Source organism: Chiloscyllium punctatum, chromosome 5 (genome assembly GCF_047496795.1).
Source record: "Chiloscyllium punctatum isolate Juve2018m chromosome 5, sChiPun1.3, whole genome shotgun sequence".
NCBI lineage: Eukaryota > Metazoa > Chordata > Chondrichthyes > Orectolobiformes > Hemiscylliidae > Chiloscyllium > Chiloscyllium punctatum.
Genome location: NC_092743.1, coordinates 43,302,431 through 43,322,826, shown reverse-complemented (window position 1 = coordinate 43,322,826; position 20,396 = coordinate 43,302,431). Strand labels below are relative to the sequence as shown.

At 40.8% G+C, this 20,396-nt stretch overlaps 1 protein-coding gene across 12 annotated transcripts in view; it reads left to right on the top strand.

Annotated features, from left to right (window-relative positions):
• LOC140477023 (UDP-N-acetylglucosamine transporter TMEM241 homolog) overlaps window positions 1-20,396 on the top strand; it is a 225,545-nt gene that overhangs the window by 45,434 nt on the left and 159,715 nt on the right. For all 12 annotated transcript variants that reach the window (XR_011960639.1, XM_072570135.1, XM_072570133.1 and 9 more), the window contains exons 9-12: window positions 3,423-3,468; window positions 5,036-5,071; window positions 10,500-10,534; window positions 13,280-13,349. Coding sequence is in view for 11 of the 12 variants with exons in the window: in XM_072570135.1 (XP_072426236.1) it covers window positions 3,423-3,468; window positions 5,036-5,071; window positions 10,500-10,534; window positions 13,280-13,349 (187 nt within the window). In the remaining variant the exon portion in view is untranslated. The remainder of the gene's footprint in view (window positions 1-3,422; window positions 3,469-5,035; window positions 5,072-10,499; window positions 10,535-13,279; window positions 13,350-20,396) is intronic.

The window sequence follows — 20,396 nt, the reverse complement described above, 5'->3', positions numbered from 1 at the left end:
TATGCCCTCTAGTTTTAGACTCCCCCACCACAGGGAAAAGACCTTGGCAACTCACCCTGTGCACATGCCCCTCATGATTTGATAAACTTCTGCAAGGCCACCCCTCAACCTCCAACGCTCCAGGGGCAAAAAAAGCACCAATGTATTCTGCCTCTCCCTATAATTCAAACCCTGCAGTCCTTTCAACATCCTTTTGTAAATTTTTTCTGCACCTTAAGTATAACAACATTTTCCCTGTAGAAGGGTGACCAGAATTGTACTCAGTATTCTAAAAGTGGCCTCCCCAATGTCCTGTACAGCTGCAACATGACATCCGAACTCCTATATTCAATGCACTGACCATTGATGGCAAGTATGCCAAGTACCACCTTCACCACATTGTCTACCTGTGACTCCACTTTCAAGGAGCTACGCACCTGCACCCCAAGGTCTCTGTTCAGTAACACAACTAAGGGCCCTACCATTAACTGTATAAATCCTGCCCTGGTTTGCCTTACCAAAATGCAATACCTCCCATTTAATTAGTTTAATTAACCTCCATCTGCCAATACTCAGTCCATTAGCCCATCTGATCAAGGTCATTGTTCTTTGTGCCACCTATTTTGGTGTCATCAGCAAACTTACTCACCATGCCTCCTATATTTCCTTCCAAGTCATTTATATAAATGACGAAAAGCAGTGGACCCAGCACCGATCCTTGTGGCATATTGCTGGTCCCAGGCCTCCAAGCTGAAAAGTGTATCTGGAAAGACACTGCTTGATTAGGGACAGCCAGCACGGATTTGTGAAGGGTAGGTCTTGCCTTACAAGTCTTATTGAATTCTTCGAGGAGGTGACCAAGCATGTGGATGAGGGTAGAGCAGTGGATGTAGTGTACATGGATTTTAGTAAGGCATTTGATAAGGTTCCCCATGGTAGGCTTATGCGGAAAGTCAGGAGGCATGGGATAGAGGGAAATTTGGCCAATTGGATAGAAAACTGGCTAACCGGTAGAAGTCAGAGAGTGGTGGTAGATGGTAAATATTCAGCATGGAGTCCAGTTACAAGTGGAGTTCCGCAGGGATCAGTTCTGGGTCCTCTGCTGTTTGTAATTTTTATTAATGACTTAGAGGAGGGAGTCGAAGGGTGGGTCAGTAAATTTGCAGATGATACAAAGATAGGTGGAGTTGTGGACAGTGAGGAGGGCTGTTGTCTGCTGCAGAGGGACTTAGATAGGATGCAGAGCTGGGCTGAGGAGTGGCAGATGGAGTTCAACCCTGCCAAGTGTGAGGTTGTCCATTTTGGAAGAACAAATAAGAATGCGGAATACAGGGTTAATGGTAGGGTTCTTGGTCAGGTGGAGGAACGGAGGGATCTTGGGGTCTATGTACATAGATCTTTGAAGGTTGCCACTCAGGTGGATAGAGTTTGTAAGAAGGCCTATGGAGTATTATCGTTCATTAGCAGAGGGATTGAATTCAAGAGTCGTGAGGTGATGTTGCAGCTGTACAGGACTTTGGTTAGGCCACATTTGGAGTACTGTGTGCAGTTCTGGTCGCCTCACTTTAGGAAAGATGTGGAAGCTTTGGAGAGGGTGCAGAGAAGATTTACCAGGATGTTGCCTGGAATGGAGAGTAGGTCGTACGAGGATAGGTTGAGAGTTCTCGGCCTTTTCTCGTTGGAACGGCGAAGGATGAGGGGTGACTTGATAGAGGTTTATAAGATGATCAGCGGAATAGATAGAGTAGACAGTCAGAAACTTTTTCCCTGGGTACAACAGAGTGTTACAAGGGGACATAAATTTAAGGTGAAGGGTGGAAGGTATAGGGGAGATGTCAGGGGTGGGTTCTTTACCCAGAGAGTGGTGGGGGCATGGAATGCGCTGCACGAGGGAGTGGTAGAGTCAGATTCATTGGCGACCTTTAAGCGGCATTTGGATAGGTACATGGATGGGTGCTTAATCTAGGATAGAAGTTCGGCACAACATCGTGGGCCGAAGGGCCTGTTCTGTGCTGTATTGTTCTATGTTCTATGTTCTATGTTCTAACCCTCCACCATCACCCTCTGTCTCCTACTTCCAAGCACACTCTTGCATTTGTCCCAGTGAGTGTGAGACAAAAGGTTTCAGTAATTTGGTTTTTATTCTCAGCAGCATGCTGTAAAATTCTATGATTCTAGTTAACAGTCTAACATGCAGTCTTTTAAGGGAAAAATATTGCCACATTGGTTGCCATGTCCTCCTGGAGTATGCTTTATTTTGGAACACAATTTAGTTCCATTCCTGTACTTTGTTCGTAGCCATGATGAGTCCGTGTGTAACAGTGATTAAATGTTTTGAAACAGTATCATGGAGAAGCATGAAACTTTAGATCTAGAAAGTACAATCAGTCTTTCTGTCCAATTACCCAAGCTTCATCTTTGCTTTTTCAAAGATCTCCTCTTCCATATTAGCAACTTAAACTGTGACCATCATTACCTACAAATCTTCTCCAATGTATTCTGTCTCCAATCTAGAACTATGTACCTGGGATCCCACCCTATTATTCTTTTTGAGTTTTGGCATCTTTAACAATATTCAGAAATACTTCCTACTTAGTTAGCCCAGCCCCCTTATATATGCTGAGATCATATATTTGATCAGTCTTTCCTGCTTTTTGAAACACCAACCCACTCTGGTTTGTAAACTTAAGGCATTTTATTTCTGTTCTGATTTTATAGTAATTGATATATATTATAAACAGGGAAAAATACTAAAAATTGAACGGGAATGGACCTTGGATAAATATACCACAAATTAATCCTGATAGAACAAACTCGATTTTTAGCCCGTCTCCTAATGCTGTGTGCAGACTAGAAATTAAATTTGGGATCTAAAATGTCTAGAACAGCACCTTTTTAAGTGTGGTATTTTACACCCACTTTTGACATGATCCAAAGATACAGTACTTAACCACAGCTCTCAAATATCTCAAAGCACTTTGCATATAAATACTTCTTTTAAAAAACAATATTTATTATGAATGATGTAATGAAATGTGGACCAGGGCATCTGGGAAAACTTTGCTTTATTTCAACTGGCATCATCGAATGTTTGTAACTGTAAGAACAGAACTTCTGGTGCAGCCCTCAGTATGGAGTATTTCTGCTTAGAATTTCTACTGTTGTTTTGTTTGTGCATGGTACATTGGAACTTTGCTTGGATGTGTTAACTGAAAGTTCAACCCTGGACATGTTATATTCAAAGTAATAATTATGACTTGCCATTTAAAGTCCACAGTTTATTAAAATTCTTCACATGAATTTACTAAACTGAGCAGAGTTTTGTTCAGCTAGAATTTGTAACCTGTACAGGCAGGTATAAAGCACAAATGTCAATTCTTTTTCAGTGTGACAATGTAAGATTAACAAGAGTGCATTATAATGTGTGTATTCTCTTTCCACAGGTATATACAAAGTATTTCAGAAGCTAACAAAGTCGTATTCACTAACGTAAGTGTTCAGCTGACTACTGTCTCACACATCCTGTGATTCCTAACTGAGCCTTGCAGATTGTCCCATGGTAGAGGCTTTGATCATTGCTTGAAGTAGGTGGCTTGTTGGTTTGAGCACCTACCATCTCCTTCCATTGCTGTTCTCTCCCAGTGTTTGTTTGTTGAAAGATCTTGACACTGTTTTCGATGATGGATTTTGGTCACAAATGGTACATTAAAACATTATGTTAATGGCAGAATCCTTTCTGGGGCCTTTGGGATTGCTTTTGAAATGTTTTCTTTAGCTTTCCAAACGCCTACTTGGACAACTTTGAGTTGGACTTTCTGAACACTTGCCAAAATTTATTATAATAACAAACTTGTGATGGTATTCAAACAAATGTTGCTTCAGCTCCATTGACCTTGTTTTTAATATATTCTGCAAAAAGTTAAAAATTTGTGCTTTATTCAGAAACACTCCAATGAATAGGAGTCTGGTGAGAACAGTGCTTAGTGCCCCACTGGATGACCAGCTCTGGAGCACTCACTGTTGATGTTCATTAATGGTTAAGAGACCAAAGGTAGAGAAACATTCTCTCATAAGGAGGCATTACCAAAGCAGAGCAAGGGCTACTTATTATTTTTTTTAAAGGCCAATTCATGCTGGGACCAGTACAGGTCATTCTGCTATAACGCATGTTTTGCCAGTGCGAATGAGCCATAACCCAATTAAAGAAAAGTGGATAAAAGCAAATTACTGCGGATGCTGGAATCTGAAACCAAAAGAAAAAATGCTGGAAAATCTCAGCAGGTCTGGCAGCATCTGTAAGGAGAGAAAAGAGCTGACATGTTGAGTCTAATTGATCCTTTGTCAGAGCTCAAAGGAAAGTGGACGTTGTTTGGATAATGCGCACTTTTGACTGAACGGGTATAGCGATTTCCTATTAGCAATCTTCTGCAGCGCAATGTTTCCATAGCATGAGGAACACAACTGTCACATTATAGTAGAACAACCTGTAAAGTCATCTGTGGAAATAATTGAGCAATGGTTACTTTTCAGGAGAAAATATGTGAACCTTACCTTGAGCTTTTGTGGTAAACTGAGCAACTGACAGACCATAGGATGCTGATTGAGGCTTTCCCTTTACAAAGTGAAGGATTTCATAAAGCTGGGGCTCTGATCCATGCTGTCCTATTCATGGCACTTCTTCAAATCTTTTATTAACACAAAAGTTGCATTTCATTGTAAGGTTTAGTGGTACAAAGTTTTAATAGAATACACAATCCAGAAAAATAATTTGTTTTTCCTCCATTCTTCGTGACTATGCAGTTTTTTTTAATCACTAGATATGGTGAAGAATGTTGATTCATTACCATGACATCATGTAAGCAAACACAATCCTTTCCCTGGAAGAGGGTTACCTCTTCAAGAGTTATGTAATGAAAATGTACTAATTGGTGGTAAGGAACATTACTCACTTATTACATTACAGAAACACACTATTTTTTACATACATTTGGGTGCTGAAACCTCATCATCAATGCTTTAACAGTAGAAATATATTGATTTTCTTTCTATTTTTCAGTGAGCTTGAGGAGCAGTTCCTAAACTACTTATACAGGTAAATATGAATGATTACAAAAGACATCTAGATTATGTTCAGTTTTATATCAGAAAACTTGAGATTCCAATAAAATATACTACCTTCAGTTTGTTTTTCTGTCTGCCTGAATGTTTTGAACGCATTTTCCTTACCAGAGTGCCGAAATGGACATCACCAACTTCACCTCTGAGATTTTTTATTTTTTCTGATCATCCTGTTCAGAGTTGCTCTCACACACCGCTGAAAGCAAGTGCTACTTGAATGTAGGTCTCCTGATCCAGAAATCTAGACATTACCACTATGCCGCAAGAGCCCCCTCTGAGTGTTTTGTTGATTGTATTCAGTTATATACAGATGGTGCATATTAACTGAGCATATACCTGTGACCCCATAAAAAAGAACAGGCTGAAGCTGCTTGTTAGGTAAGGAAGTACATGTTTGTACTGTGTATCACTGGAAATAAATAGTTGTTAAGGTTGGTTTCTGTTCTGACCTTTATCACCTGGTTTCCTGGTGGTTAACATCCATCTTTCTTTAACAACTCTCCACAAACTCCAAGTTTGTTTGTAAAGACAAAAGGTAATTTATAATCACATGTTTCTGTTTTCTCTCTCTTTTGTCATTTGTATCACTGCTTGCATTAATAGTTTATGTATATCCCTGTGTCTATCTCTTCCAGTTCCTTTGTTTTCTATCCATATTTCTAAGATCTACAAGAAGAAGTCAGGACTAGATGAATTGCTGTTGCAGAGAGCTGGCATGTATATAGCTGGCTGACTGATCACTATATTTGATTCTGTTCAATACTCTCTATGTTGGGGTTGTCTCTGTCTAGCAGGCATTTGCAACAAAGGTACTTCAGTGTCTTTACAGTAACTGTTTAATGTCTATCTAGCACAGTCTAATAGTACAATTAGTCAATGACTGGTAATGATTACTTTAAATTACATCTTTTAAAACCAGAAAAAGCAGGATATGAAATAAAATGAAAATGGAGACCTACAATAGCCAGCCTCTCATTTAAGTTTAATTAGATCACCTCAGAATAGTCTAGAAGTTAGTTATATGATCCTTAAATTACAGGTGTCTTGTGTGCCCCTGATTCAGAATTGGCCCTCAGTGAGTTGATTCCTACTGCTTACTTGAATTTTAATGATCAGAAGTGTATGTACAATTGGAAATTAGTATAAAGGAGAAGAAAAACTGAGGGTTTTTAATTGGAAAACATTTAACATATCAAGCATGATTAATGCCTGATAACCTTTTGGAGCATGAAGCTAATTTCATTAGCTGCAGTACAATGACCTGTTTCTAAAATGAATGTTCAGTGATTTCTGAGGAATTTGGTAATTAATCTGCAACTAAGCCATGATTAGGGCAGAAATGTATTACACATTTTCACATGCTGGTTAAATGTTGGAGGAGCATTGCATCCAAAAAATTGGATTAACCATACAATTGTGGGTCAATGATGGGCTTAGTTAAATATTTCAAACGTGTACTTTGGGATGAGATAGAACTAGAACAGTTGAGTCAGTGTTCTAAAGAAGGATCACTGGGTTTAACTCTGTTCTGTGCACAGATGCTACCAATCCAGTTGAGCTTCTCCAGCAATTTCTGTTCTTGTTTGTTTCAGATCTCCAGCATCCACAGTTCTTTGTTTAATTTCCTTTGGTGTATTGTCTACTTCAGTGGACTTGCCTACCATCCCTGTAGATGGCAATGCACTGTCTCCTGCAGGGCATTCCCTAATGTGAAGTCTTCATCATTAGTCAACGGCTCCAGCATTACTCCCCAGTAATAACAGACCCATTGACTAAAGCACCTTCAAATACAAAATTCCCATTACAGAGGAACCTCGATTATCCGAATATCAGATTATCCAGCAAGATCACAAGGTCCCGATGCTTGGCTAAACTGTTAAATGGAATTTGATTAACCAAACGAAATACTCCCTGCCTGTGTCCTTTGGATAACTGAGGTTCCTTTGTACTTGTGTTCAGGTTTATATCCACGATGAATACATTAGTTATTTTGTTCCAAGTTTAATCATTTGTGCAGAATTTTCTGCAAAAATGCTCTATTCTTCCTCCAAAACAACTGACTTAGCATTCAGCTTCCAGCCTTCACATTCCTTGTCGTATGGCAAAAGTCACATATTGATCTCTAAGTCATCTTCACCTCCCAAACTATCTCTTTCCACACTCTTCTGAGAAAAGTCTGTCTTTTCAGTTCTGCTGTCCCACTTAAAATAATTGATGTTCTGTTCAATGTCATTTCTCTTATTTCTTCAATTTCTGTAGGGGTTTGGGAATGAAGATGTATTTGTGGCATTATTCATAATCTGCTCCCCTTGTTTGAGAAACTTTAGACTTCCAGGTGGGCATCTAATCTCTGGGAATTCTGTCAGTAAATTCAACCAGTAAGGACGCTGTTGAGATTTTCACAATTTTGATCAAGCTTCAAAGCTCTGTCTCGTTAATCAAATACCAAGTCTTTTCCTCTAGAAAAGTCCAGTACTGTCCCTTTTTCAGATATCTACATTTTTGCTGATAAACTTCTGGAAATAACGTAGTTACTCTTAAGTTCTGTCTCAACTGTGTCATAGGGTGAAATCGTATAGGAGTCTGAGAGACCTAGGGAGATGTTTGGGGAGATTTGAAGCAAAATTGGATGAGAAGTCCACTGAGGCCTAGCTCACAATCAGGAACATCTTAGTGCATCTTTGATGTCATGAGCAGTGTGGCAAGTTTCTCACTTGGCAACAGCAAATTGCTAAGTAAGGGAGATTATGACTTGCTAAGCACCTTTATTAATGCTGCAGCTGACCTTGCTAATATTCAGATTTCTATCTATGCAAACAAGCTGGATGTAGAGAAACCCCAACGTGGAAATCCGATTGGGTATCTGACAAATTCAGTTTGCGGCTTGCTCCAAAGGGCTTCCGTTTTGGACATGGGCACCAATGTCTCAGTGCCACTATGTGCCAGCCCCTAAAAGCCCATACAGCAAATCTCTGATCCACGTTCAGGATGTTTTTGTGCTTCAGTGCTGGACCTTAGGCAGTGCCAACAACTATCATGGTAATGCTGCAGCAAGGACACATTAACTAGACCTGGCTGCATCTCCAAGCTGTTTGCTCACTGTTACAGTGCTCACTCACTGTGAGCCTACCTCATAGCATCCCTGCCTTTCGTTGACTTGCCTTGCTTTTTGTGCTTTGTCACTCAACATGAATCTAATATTTCTGGTTATTTTTATCTTGCCATGTAGCTTAGTGCTGACACAAAGCCAGAACCTTGTCATTGGTGGTATCAGGCCTCTGTAAAATCAAAATGGGGGTGGGAGAGGGTTTGCCTTTGTTTAGGTCACAGTAAGTCGGGGGTGGCCAACGAAAACACCCCGGGCTTGGACGACATCAGTCAGTTGATCAGGCAGCAGCGGGTGACCAGATGGAACCATATGGGAACATGATTGCCCTAGGAATGAGGAAGCTAGTTATTGAGGTAAGTTTGATAAGATATTGCAAGCAAACCCACTTGGCCATATGGCAGAAATCCCTCCAAAAATCTCAACACTGCTCACACTTAGTCAAAAAATATAAGATTCAGTCCATTGTTAGCAAGTTGTTCATCAGCAAGAGTTACTCCAGTGCTTTCCTGACCAACCACACTGATAAACACATTTGTGTTGCTTTTGGCCATTATAGTCTTTTGACAATTTTAATAAAAGGGACAAAATACATTACCATTCTTTCCTCACTGAATTTAGATACCCTGGAGAGGTGTTAAATCTGATCAATCTTCAATTCATTGGGTATCCTTTCCTTTATAGGTCAGGGTATTGAGTTCAGGCTTTGGGAGGTCATGTTGCGGCTGTACAGGGCATTGGTTAGACCGCTGTTGGAATATTGCATGCAATTCTGGTCTCCTTCCTATCAGAAAGATCTTGTGAAACTTGAAAGGGTTCAGAAAAGATTTACAAAGATGATGCCACGGTTGGAGGATTTGAGCTATAGGGAGAGATTGAACAGGCTGGGACTGTTTTCCCTGGTGTGTCGGAGGCTGAGGGGTTACCTTAGAGGTTTATAAAATCATGAGGGACGTGGATAGAGTAAGGAGACAAGGTCTTTTCCCTGGGGTGGACGATTCCAGAACTAGAGGGCAAAGGTTTAGGGTGAGAGGGGAAAGATGTAAGGGGCACCTTTTTCACGCAGAGGGTGGTACATGTATGGAATGAGCTGCCAGAGGAAGTGGTGGAGACTAGTATAATTGCAAAACTTAAAAGGCATCTGGATGGCTATATGAATAGGAAGGGTTTGGAGGGATATGGGCTGGGTGCTGGCAGTTGCGACTAAATGGGTTGGGATATCTGGTCGGCATGGAGAAGTTGTACCAGAGGGTCTGTTTCCATGCTGTACGTCTCTATGACTCTGACTCTTCCAGCTAAAAGTTACGTGATCTGGCAAATGGAGTGCAATATGAGAAAGTGTGAAACTTTCCCTTGGTAGGAAGAATAAAGAAGTAGGATATTATCTAAATGTTGAGGGATTGCAGGGGATTGTGGGTTTCCTTTTGCACGAATGGCGAAAGGTTTGTATGAAAGTTGGAACAATCCATCCGGTTCATTAGTGTCCTTTTAGGGAAGGAAATTGCCTTCCTTGCCTGGCCTGGCCTACATGTGACTCCAGAACCACACCAGTGCATTGACTTTTAACTGTCCTCTGGGAAATCAGGGATGGACAGTAAATGCTGATCTAGCCAGCAATGTCCACATCCTGTTAAATATATTAATAATAACCTGTTCATTCAATCAAAATCTTACTTTGCCCATTTCCAATTTTCTGAATTCCCTCTGTCTTTGGTATCTAGAGCATTCCTTGTTTTTCTAAAAGTCTCTGAAACTCTAACTCTTTATCTTTCTTCCCTCTGGAATTCTAGTTCAAAATTTCCCTTTCTATTTCTATTTCTTCCAGCTCATGGATATGTTTCATTTTTTCTTTTCCTTTCATGTTCATGGTGCTTCAATTGTAAGTGAATTCTGACCAACTCAGTCTGTTTTATCTGCATTAACTTATCTTTTAGATCTTTCTCTTCTCACCTTAAATATAGGCCTTCTAGGTTTGAACTCCTTAGGAAAAGGCCCTTTGCTATTCACTTATTGCCTTGAGTTAGTTAGTGGAACTGTCCGAGAATATTATAACTGGTGGAAACATCCTTGCAAACCTTTTGTAAACCTATCCAAAAGACAACACTGGGGATCTATTGTGTCTGGTCTTCCAACTCATGTTCACTGTGCTTGGGCCGTGTGAGATCTGTCAGTGTGGGGACTTACTGCCCTTATCTATTTCCTGAAGTATTGTCTTAATATTTAACCGTGCAATAAGGTTTTACTTATGCTTTGCAGTAATTGTATTGCAATTTATTTCTATTTCCTTTGGTTACAGTGTGCTGACATTGATCTTACTGGCTCAGCTTTCAGGTACATGTACTGTTTTATTTAAAGCAATTTTCATTTTTTTAAGACTAAGGTTGGCAGGTAATTGTGAATGTTTTTAAAGTCTTTCCTTGTCCTTCAGCTGAGATCATAGATAGCATATTTTTGTTTCCAAATACCCTATTCATCCTGCTCGAGAGTCCTGCAGAACTCAGTTTTAAAATTTTTCATAGGATTTGAACATTTACATGATACATGTTTTAAATTTCATCACATCATGCAATTATTATTTTTGTTTAAAATTACAAAAGAAAAAAAGAGCTTGGCATTGTTTTGACATGACATTCCTCAGTCACTTCTCAGAATCAGTGAACTGCTACACTGCATTTGGCTCTTCAAATACGCAGCATTACCTCCTTCCAACTTCCTGTTTTCTTCTCCTTGCATGTGATTTCTGTCCAAGTAATCCTCTAATGTCTTCTTGAATGCCTCTGTTGAACCCGTCTCCCCCTACACTTCAGGTAGTGCAATCCAGACCCTAACCACTTACTGTGTGAAAATGATTTTTCTGGAATCACGTTTGCTCCCTTTAGATTAGATTACTTGCAGTGTGGAAACAGGCCCTTTGGCCCAACAAGTCCACACTGGCCCTCCGAAGAGCAACCCACCCAGACCCATTCTCCTACACCTAACACTCTGGGCAATTTAGCATGGCCAATTCACCTAACCTGCACATCTTTGGACTGTGGGAGGAAACCAGAGCACCCGGAGGAAACCCATGCAGACACGGGGCGAATGTGCAAACTCCACACAGTCAGTTGCCCGAGGCAGGAATTGAACCCGGGTCTCTGGCGCTGTGAGGCAGCAGTGCTAACAACTGTGCCACCGCTCTTAAAAATTGCTTTAAGTTTTGCCCTCTGATTCTTCATCCTGTTATGGGTGGGAACAGTCATGATTTTGTAGTAAGATAGATGTAAAACGGGGTCTTCCCTAGATCTGGGGGACAGTTGTATAAATATAGGGGCTGTACATACAAAATATTGAGCTGATGACTCTAATAAGCTCAATTCTTCAATCAGAAAGTTGTTAAAATGTGGAACTCAGTATAACAAAGGTGTGGTTGAGCTGAATAACATTGCTGTACTTCAGGGGAAAGTTAAGTTGGTACATGAGGGGAAAAAAGGTTATTTCTAATACAGTCACATGAAGCGGGGGTAGTGACATTTGTATAGAGTCCAGACGATAGCATAGATTTAGTGGGCTGAATGGCCATTTCTATACTGTTAATTCTTTGTCACTTTACAGCTCATGTACTGGGAGGCATGGCTTAGCACTGACTTTCCTTTGGTTTCACTCACCAATTTAAGTAACTCCATTGGGGAACATAGAAGCAGTCACTTCAAACCTCCAGAAATATTGAAGTACTCAGCAGGTCGGGCAGCGTCTGTGGAAAGAGGAACAGTTAAAAGTTCCTGCCAATGATATTTCATCTTATACAGGTTTATAAAATCATGACTGGCATGTTTAGGATAAATAGACAAAGTCTTTTCCCTGGGGTCGGGGAGTCCAGAACTAGAGGGCATCGGTTTAGGGTGAGAGAGGAAAGATATAAAAAAGACCTAAGGGGCAAATTTTTCACGCAGAGGGTGGTACGTGTATGGAATGAGCTGCCAGAGGAAGTGGTGGAGGCGAGTACAATTGCAACATTTAATAGGTGTCTGGATGGGTATATGAATGGGAAGGGTTTGGAGGGATATGGCCCGGGTCCTGGTAGGTACGACTAGATTGGGATGGGATATCTGGTTGGAATGGACGAGTTGCACGGAAGGGTTTGTTTACGTGCTGTACTTCTCTATGACTCTATCGGGGCGATGTAAACTTGAAATGTAATAAGTGTTTAAGTCAATGAAAGAGAATAGACTGAAATGAGAGCAAAAAGGAGTCTGCAAAAGGCTGGAAGGCAAAGAAGATAAATAGCAGGAGGGATGATGTGAGGAGGATATGGACACATGACAGGTAAAAGTAGAAGAGGTGTCTATAGGGGGTGTAAGTGACAGAATGATGAATAATTGTCACCAAGAAAACAACTAAAAAGTTAGAGAGGAAATATAGTGGGCGTCACGATCATCATCTGAAATTATGGAATGAAGTGTTGAGCCTGGAGAGCTGTAAAATTCCTAATAGACAGATACAGTGCTGTTTTCTGAGCTTCCATTAGAACTTCATCGGAGCTGCTGAGGAGACCTAGGACAGAGATTAGTGTGAGACTACTTGTATAACTGGCAGTGCAATTGTCTGAAATTTATCATAGTCTCTTCTTGCCTCATCATCAGGAAAATCATGCTTAATTAAGCTTCTGGAGCTGTTTGAGAATATAACTAGTAGAATATATAAGGGAGAACAAGTGCATCTGGTGTATTTTGATTTCAACAGGCTTTAATAGCATCTCACAGAAGAGGGTGGTGGGTAAAGTTAAAATACGAGATTAGATGGAATGTCCTGGCTTGGATTGAGAATTGTTTGACAGCCCAGAAGAGGAGAATGGGAATAAATGGGTCTGTCTTCAGGTGCTGACTGATTGGGATTAATGCTTTGACTCCAGCTGTTTCTTGAATAATTCCAAAGATGTATCTAAATTGTGCATCTTTAAGAATCAAAGGAAATTATTTTCATTCACTGCAACAGCAAATTTTTGTCTCTGGTTATAACAGTATTATTTAATGAATGATATCGATAGGAAGATTTGAATATCTACTCCGTGTCTCGATGGGTTTCTGTTTCTGCTTTCAGGTGATGTTTATGGTGCTTTGGAGTTTCCGTTTCTCAACGCCTACCGATTTCGCAGCAGCTGCTGTGCAAGGTAATGTCTGATTTGTTATCATCTTCTGAAAGCATTGGCATGTTAGTTCTCTCACAGGTTGGCTTTGTTTGTTCCATATACAGCATCTTAAGTTGTGGACGTCTCTTCTTGCAGATGAGAGATGTAGAAGTTCTCGTTTCTGCGTTTTCTTTGAACAACTTGGAAGGTGATTAAAAATTAAGCTGTGTTTGTTGGCAGTGCAACCACAGGAGGCTCAACCGCCTCCCACACAGTCACCGTGGTTAGAATGTCACTGCTGGTAATACCGTAGCAAGGTGCCTGCATCATAGAATGGCTGCAAGAGAATATGTGCTTTTCAAGTGTTTGACATGAATGCAGATCATGGGATTGTGATTCGCTCATTATGGCATTCCCCATTCCCAACTCCTCACTGCTTCCCTCCTGCTCACCCTGTACCTCCACATTGTTCACTGACACTGGGGAGTCAGCAATGGGGAAAGCGGAGAGATGGCAAGTTGGGTCATGAGTTGGGATATGAACCAAATGGTGGCTCAGTGGTTAGCACTGCTGCCTCACAGCGCTAGGGACCGGGTTTCGATTCCAGCCTCAGGCAACTGTCTCTGTGGACTTTGTGCATTCTCCCTGTGCTTAGTGGGTTTCCTCTGGGTGCTCCGGTTTCCTCCCACCGTCCAAAGATGTGCAGGTTGGGTGGATTGGCCATGCTAAATTGCCCATAGTGTTCAAGGATGTGAGGGTTAGGTGCATTAGTCAGTGACAAAGTTAAGGGATTTGGTCTGGGTGGGTTACTGTTTGGAGAGTTGGTGTGGACTTGTTGGGCCAAATTGCCTGTTTCCACACTGTAGGGATTCTATGAAGTGGTGAATTATGGCGGTTGCTGAGGGTTCCTTGGGCATCTGTGGTATCATACGTCTGGGCAGGGTCCACACTGAGTTTCATATTCAGGAACACATTAACAATTCCAGCAGTGCTAATCCAGAGTATCTCTGTGATGTTTTCGCTCTGGTCTTTCTCTAGATTGTAGTTGTTGATCTTGATTTATTATTGTGACAGATACCAAAATGCAGTGAAAAGTATTGTGATATCCAGGCAAGTCATGCCCTACAAAATTCCATCTGCATAATAGAACAGAATGCAGAAGGTGCTGTTACAGAGAAGATGTAGAGAAAGATCAGCTTTCATATGAGAGGTCTGTTTGAGAGTCTAATAACAGCAGGGAAGAAGTGTTCTTGAGTCTCTTTTAGCAAAAAGGGTTCTGCCTTCCCCATATTGCCAAGGTTATCATAAATTGTTACCCATGATGTGGAAGTGCCAGTGTTGGATTGGGGTTCAGAAGGGACAGTGCTTCAAAAGCTTTTCAAATAAACCTGTTGGATATAAATTGTTACAGCGCAGAACAGACTATTCAGCCTGTTATGACTGTTCCCCAGCCTTTTGAGTTATCCAGTTGGTCCCACACTCCTATTTTTTTCACAAGTGTCTTTTTAAATGTTTCCCTTTAAGTATTTATCCAGTTCCCCCTTTAAGAGTTACTATGAAATCAGCTTATACCTCATTACGGGCAGTAGATTCCAGATTATTAGCAGTCTGCATTAAAAAAAAGTAGTTTTCTCAGTAATTTGGCAAAGCATCTTAAATCTGTGTCCTGTAATTTCAAATTCTTCTGTCATTGAAAATAGTTCTCCTAATTTATTCTCTCCAAACCATTCCTGATTTTAAACGTATAATTAATCTTCATTATTCATTCTCTGCTCAAATTCAGCTCCTTTCTCCTGAGTCATCACATAACAAGTTGTTTCATGTCTTTCCTAAAGTGGGCTGTCCACATTTGAACACAGTACTCCATCTGTGGTCCATCCAGTTATTTACTGACACTCATTATACAATCAAACTATCATAATGTGTGCTATTGTAGAGACAAATAATACTGGGGTCTGCAGAGAACCAAGGTGCTTCATAGACACCAAGGGAATAGACATTAAACTTAGAAGAGTGGCATTAGAGAGATGAAGAAAAAGATTTTGAGAAGGATTTTAAAGATAAAAGGATTTGGACAGCAAGTGCTAAAAAGTATGGACCAAGATGGTAGAAGTTTACAACTAATAATAGAGAGGATGTCATTGATTATGAGAGACTCAGGGTTATTTGGTCCTCCCACTAGGTCTCATGGCCTGCACTCATAATTTGCTTAACCTGTCTTTGGCGGTCCCTCCGAATAGAGGATGAAGTCTGTCAGCCGCGATGAGCCCTCAGCTGACTAAGGAGCTCAATTTTGGATTCATGGTTTTTCTACGGTGATGACGCATTGCGTTGGGAAGTGGAATTTGCCGATCCTCCCATCTGATCCCTAGGATTCCATGTAGGCTCTCTGACTCGCGATCTGTCTGTTTCTCTCTGATGCTGCAGGATGAGCTGTCCATGTATCTATCAGTTTTTTGCATGAACTGTGGTGCCCTACTCACTGCTCCCAAGTGGTTTGCTAAAGGGCAGTTAAGAGTCAACCACAATGCTGTGGGCCTGGAGTCATTTGTATACCAGACCTGGTAAGTGTGGGAGATTTCCTTCCATAAAGAATGAATGTGAACCAGGTAGCTTTTTGCAACAGTAGGTACATAGCCTTCATTTCTGAGATTTGTTTTTCAGTTAGATTTCTACTTTTAATATTTGTTCATTTTATCAGGGACCACAGTGGGATTTTGACCCTTTCCCATAGAGCATTAGTTTGGGCCTTTGGATTACTAATCCATTGACTCTCACCAGCTTCCTGCTCATTGGAAGAAAGATGTGTTGCGATTATTTTTGTTTGCAGTGAACTGTGTTTTACAAGAGTGGGAGTGTTTTTATTTCTTACCTGATTGCAGGTAGTTTTGTGCTGTGAATTCATGCTCCGTTTGTGAAACGTGGGTCATTTACACGGATTCTTCTCCTCTTTTTAACTTTACTGGTCTCTCAGTTGCGGCAGTCTCTTAATAAAGGGTCATGACTCGGCTTTTGAAATATTGTTGCAAGTAACAAGCCAAGCAGACTTGGCGGACTGGGAGACTTATTACAGGCCTCAACCTGAATCTGCTCAGTATCAGTTCAGCCTGACATTCCCAAACACATTTTTGTGTGGAGTTAGTACTGAGGCTGAATACTTCCATCCTTCATTCTGTGCGGTTTCAAACGCAAGTCTCAGAGGAGCAGCTGTCATTTAGGCACACGGTGATGATGAGATTTTCAGTTACTCTTAAGAATCTGAGGAATGAACTTGTATCAAGCACTCATCCCCGTAATACATGGGAGTTACAGTTCTTTTTATGAAGGTTACAAAAGAATGTCTTCCCATGTTCCAGTTTGCGTTCACCAAACATTTCCACTGCTCTATTAACCAAGTAACAGATGCTCCAGAATCTGGCTCCCCTATGTCCACACATTAGCGAAGCACACAAAGTTGTATGATGATTTTTTTTTTTAAATCATGGAACTGCAGATACTGGCAATCCGAATCAAAAATAGAAATTGCTGGAAACATTCACCGGGTCTGGCGGCATCTGTGGAGAGAAAGTAAGCTCAAACTTTCAGGTTCAGTAACTCCTCTTCAGAATGATTCTGAAGTAGGGTCACTGGACCTGAAACTTGACATCAGCTTTCTTTCCACAGATACTGCCATACCAGCAATTTTCCCAGCAATTTCTGTTTTATGATTATAATATGGTCTTGCCCATGTTCCATTGGGCATGTTTTGATCCCATCCAAGCGAGTCATAATTCAAAGATGGTTGACACTGAGCTGATAAGGGAAGTCTAGGGTTTGCATCTGAATTAAGTCTTTGGAGTCTTCCTTGTCTGCTTACCTTACGTAATGGATCCAAAGATTTAAAGAAAGTGGGTAGAAAGATGGTGACAGGAAATACTTATTATTGTCTCAGTCTAGTATTAAAATAAAACAAACTCTCATTTCCTCACAACAGTTGTGTCCCAAAGCCTGTAAATAACTAGAGCTGTAAAATAATGTAAGACTGAGGAAAAGCAACCTCAGAGATTGATTTACATTTCAAACACTGCTTGGAGTGCAGGGTGAAGCACTTTGTCAAGAAAAAGTGGCAGCACTGGCAGAAATCAGTTCTCTCGTTGTTTCTCCCTTCCTGTTTTGGTGGCAGCTGAGTTTAGCTGAAAGGAAATATTACTCTATAATGTTTACTGACATAACAACACTGTCGTACTTCTCATTCAAAAACACTCAAAAATGTTTCATTTTTGGCATTTTTACTCAAGTAACTCCTTAATGTAGCAGAACACCCACACCCTTTTTGTGATCTGTTTTTGAAAGCTGTGCAGAAATTGTAATTTACAAAGGGATCAATTTAGAAGCAGGTTTTTAAACGATTTCCCAAAAGAGAATTCTCACATGTCATTTATTACTGAAGGTCTTCTAAAGGTCAAAGGGAAAATTTACTCTACTCTATAAATTTAAGTAGAAGGGGATAGTGGAAGAATTTATTAGTGTTTAATGAGGATAATATTCAGGTGGTTAAACTCTATCTGGAATTTGAATCCTGGCTCTAATTAAAAATGGTCCTGTCTGAAAGCCCTGTTGAAATGTTGAATTGGTCCATTCAGTGGTCTGATGCCAATCATCTCCAGAATAAAATCCTTACATTCCCTTGCATTTCAAGTACGTAATGAGCTATAAGTATAACTCTCATGTCTCAGTCCCACTATGAGTTTTAAGTCCCGACCCAGACTTTTGAACACAATATCTATACTGGGACTCTGGGGCATTGCTGAGGGAATGGTGCAGTGCCTTGGATGTTGCCTTTTGGATACAGCATTAAATCGAGACCTCGTCTGCCCTCTTGGCTGGATCCCCTTGCACTATATTGGAGAAGAACAGGGGAGCAATCCCAGTATCCTCACCAACATTTATCCTGCAATTGACTTCACTAAAAGACAGATTGTGTTTGCACTGCATTATGTGGAAGCATACTGTGGAATAGTGATTGCTTCACTCCCTGTGTTACAACAGTAACCAGTAACTACACATAGAATGATTCATTGACTGGAAAGTACTTTGGGAGTTTTGAAAGGTACTGTGTAACAGCCAAGCTTGTCTGTCTGTCTGTCTTTGTGAGTAAACTGTAATTGATGGTACACTCAAGTAGTCCTTCATAGTTAGGTGGATTGGCCATCTTCAATTGCCCTGCATTTACCATATGGAGGTTAGATGGATTAGGCGGGCTAATGCAGAGTTACGGGGCTAGGTTGGGTCTGGGTGTGAAGCACTTCAGAGGGTCGTTGCAGACTCGATGGATCAAATGACCTCTATCTGCACAATAGGGATTCCATGATTCATTACATGGAGGCTGAGTGAGTGTGTCTACTGAAACCAAAGTAATACCATGATTGTTGTACTTTGTTAATTTGAGACCACTAAAGCTACAGGCTTCCTTGACCAAGGAGGTCTAACCTGAGTGATATACTAAAGAGGCTTTTGAAAACAAATTGAAAAGTATACTGCTAGATGTAGTCTCCTACCTAAAACAAAATTAAATGCAAAATTCATTGAGGAGGTCCTGAAAAGAAGCCTGTCGGGCAAACAATCTGTTTCTGGATTCTGCAGCATTACTTGGCATCAGCATTTAATAAATAATCTTAACCTGAGGAATGCACATCCAAATATAGATCCTTTTCAGGTGTTTTAAAGTCTGCATTTAAAAATCTGGCTGCCTGTGATACTCGCTTAAAGACTTCTCAGTAATCAACCGGAAAATAATTTACTGCAGCTTTACCAGATTAAATTCAGACAAAGGCTCAACCATCACCTTTAAAGACTCAATTACTGGGATTGATTCCAAATAGGAGCACGGGGACGTTTATTACTGATTCACTGTAATGGCTAACCTTGATGTGTGATTTACATTAGGAATATTGGTAGTTGTTTAGTCATGGAAATTAATCCCAATCAGGTCTTCACTTGATCTTCATTTTCACACAGGGCTTGCTGGATAACAATGGGACAAGGAATCCTCACCCATTTTTCTTGCTCTCGTGCGAGATGCTCATGTTAATTGTGGGACTCCACATAATGCCTTCAATGCTCTCCCAGTAGTTGAAATAAACCCTACTACTTTGTTAGTCTGTTCTCCAGCTGTCAAAGCAGCTGCAGAGGATGAGACTATCACGCATCTCCTTCTGCAATGTGCCTTTGCAAAGGATGTGTGCAGAAAGGAGCAGTGGTTCTTTTCAAGGTTTATCCCAAGCAGCTCCATGACACTGGACTCTGTGCTCTGTTTCCAGGGACACACTTTGAGACAAACAACAACTATGCCTGGCGAGCCATCAACTTGGTGAAAGATGCTCTTTGGCCTGTCCAAAACTTGCTGGTCTTCCAGAACAATGAGTTAACTTAATCTGAATGTTGCAGAGTGGCACATTCCAAGGCCCAGGGCTACATGTTGAGGGATACACTGAAGCTTGGGGCATCTGCCCCCCAAAGTGCAGTGGGGAAATTCCACTGTCTGAGGTCTTCCTGCTGAAGTTAAATGTGCGTCCATTCAGTTATTGGACCCGCCCAGTGTCTCAAACATATGTAAATGAAGTCTTGTATGTGGAAGAGGTGTGGTGCTGGAAAAGCACAGCAGCTCAGACAGCATCCGGAGAGCAGGAGTATCACTGCTTCGGGCATCAGCCCAAATGATTTCTGATGAAGGGCTTACGCCTGAAACGTTTATTCTCCCATTCTTCGGATGCTGCCTGACCTGCTGTGCTTTTCCAGCTTTGCTTGACTTTGATCTCCAGCATCTGCAGTCCTCACTCTCTCCTCATGGAAGCAATGTCTTGGGTTTGTTTGTAGGGTAGAGTCAAACTCCAGTGTTTGTTTTCTCATATGCTACTGTACAGAACTCAACTGTGTTTGTGACTGATGTCCTTATGAATAAAATATATTTTTGAAATTTAAAAATGTGGTTTCATTCATTAGGTGATAAGTGAAGCACGAATTAGAATTGACCTTGATGTGACTGAATGCAGCCGAAACTAACATTTTAATATGTTGCTGCTTTTGTAATAATTTGGCATTATACCACAT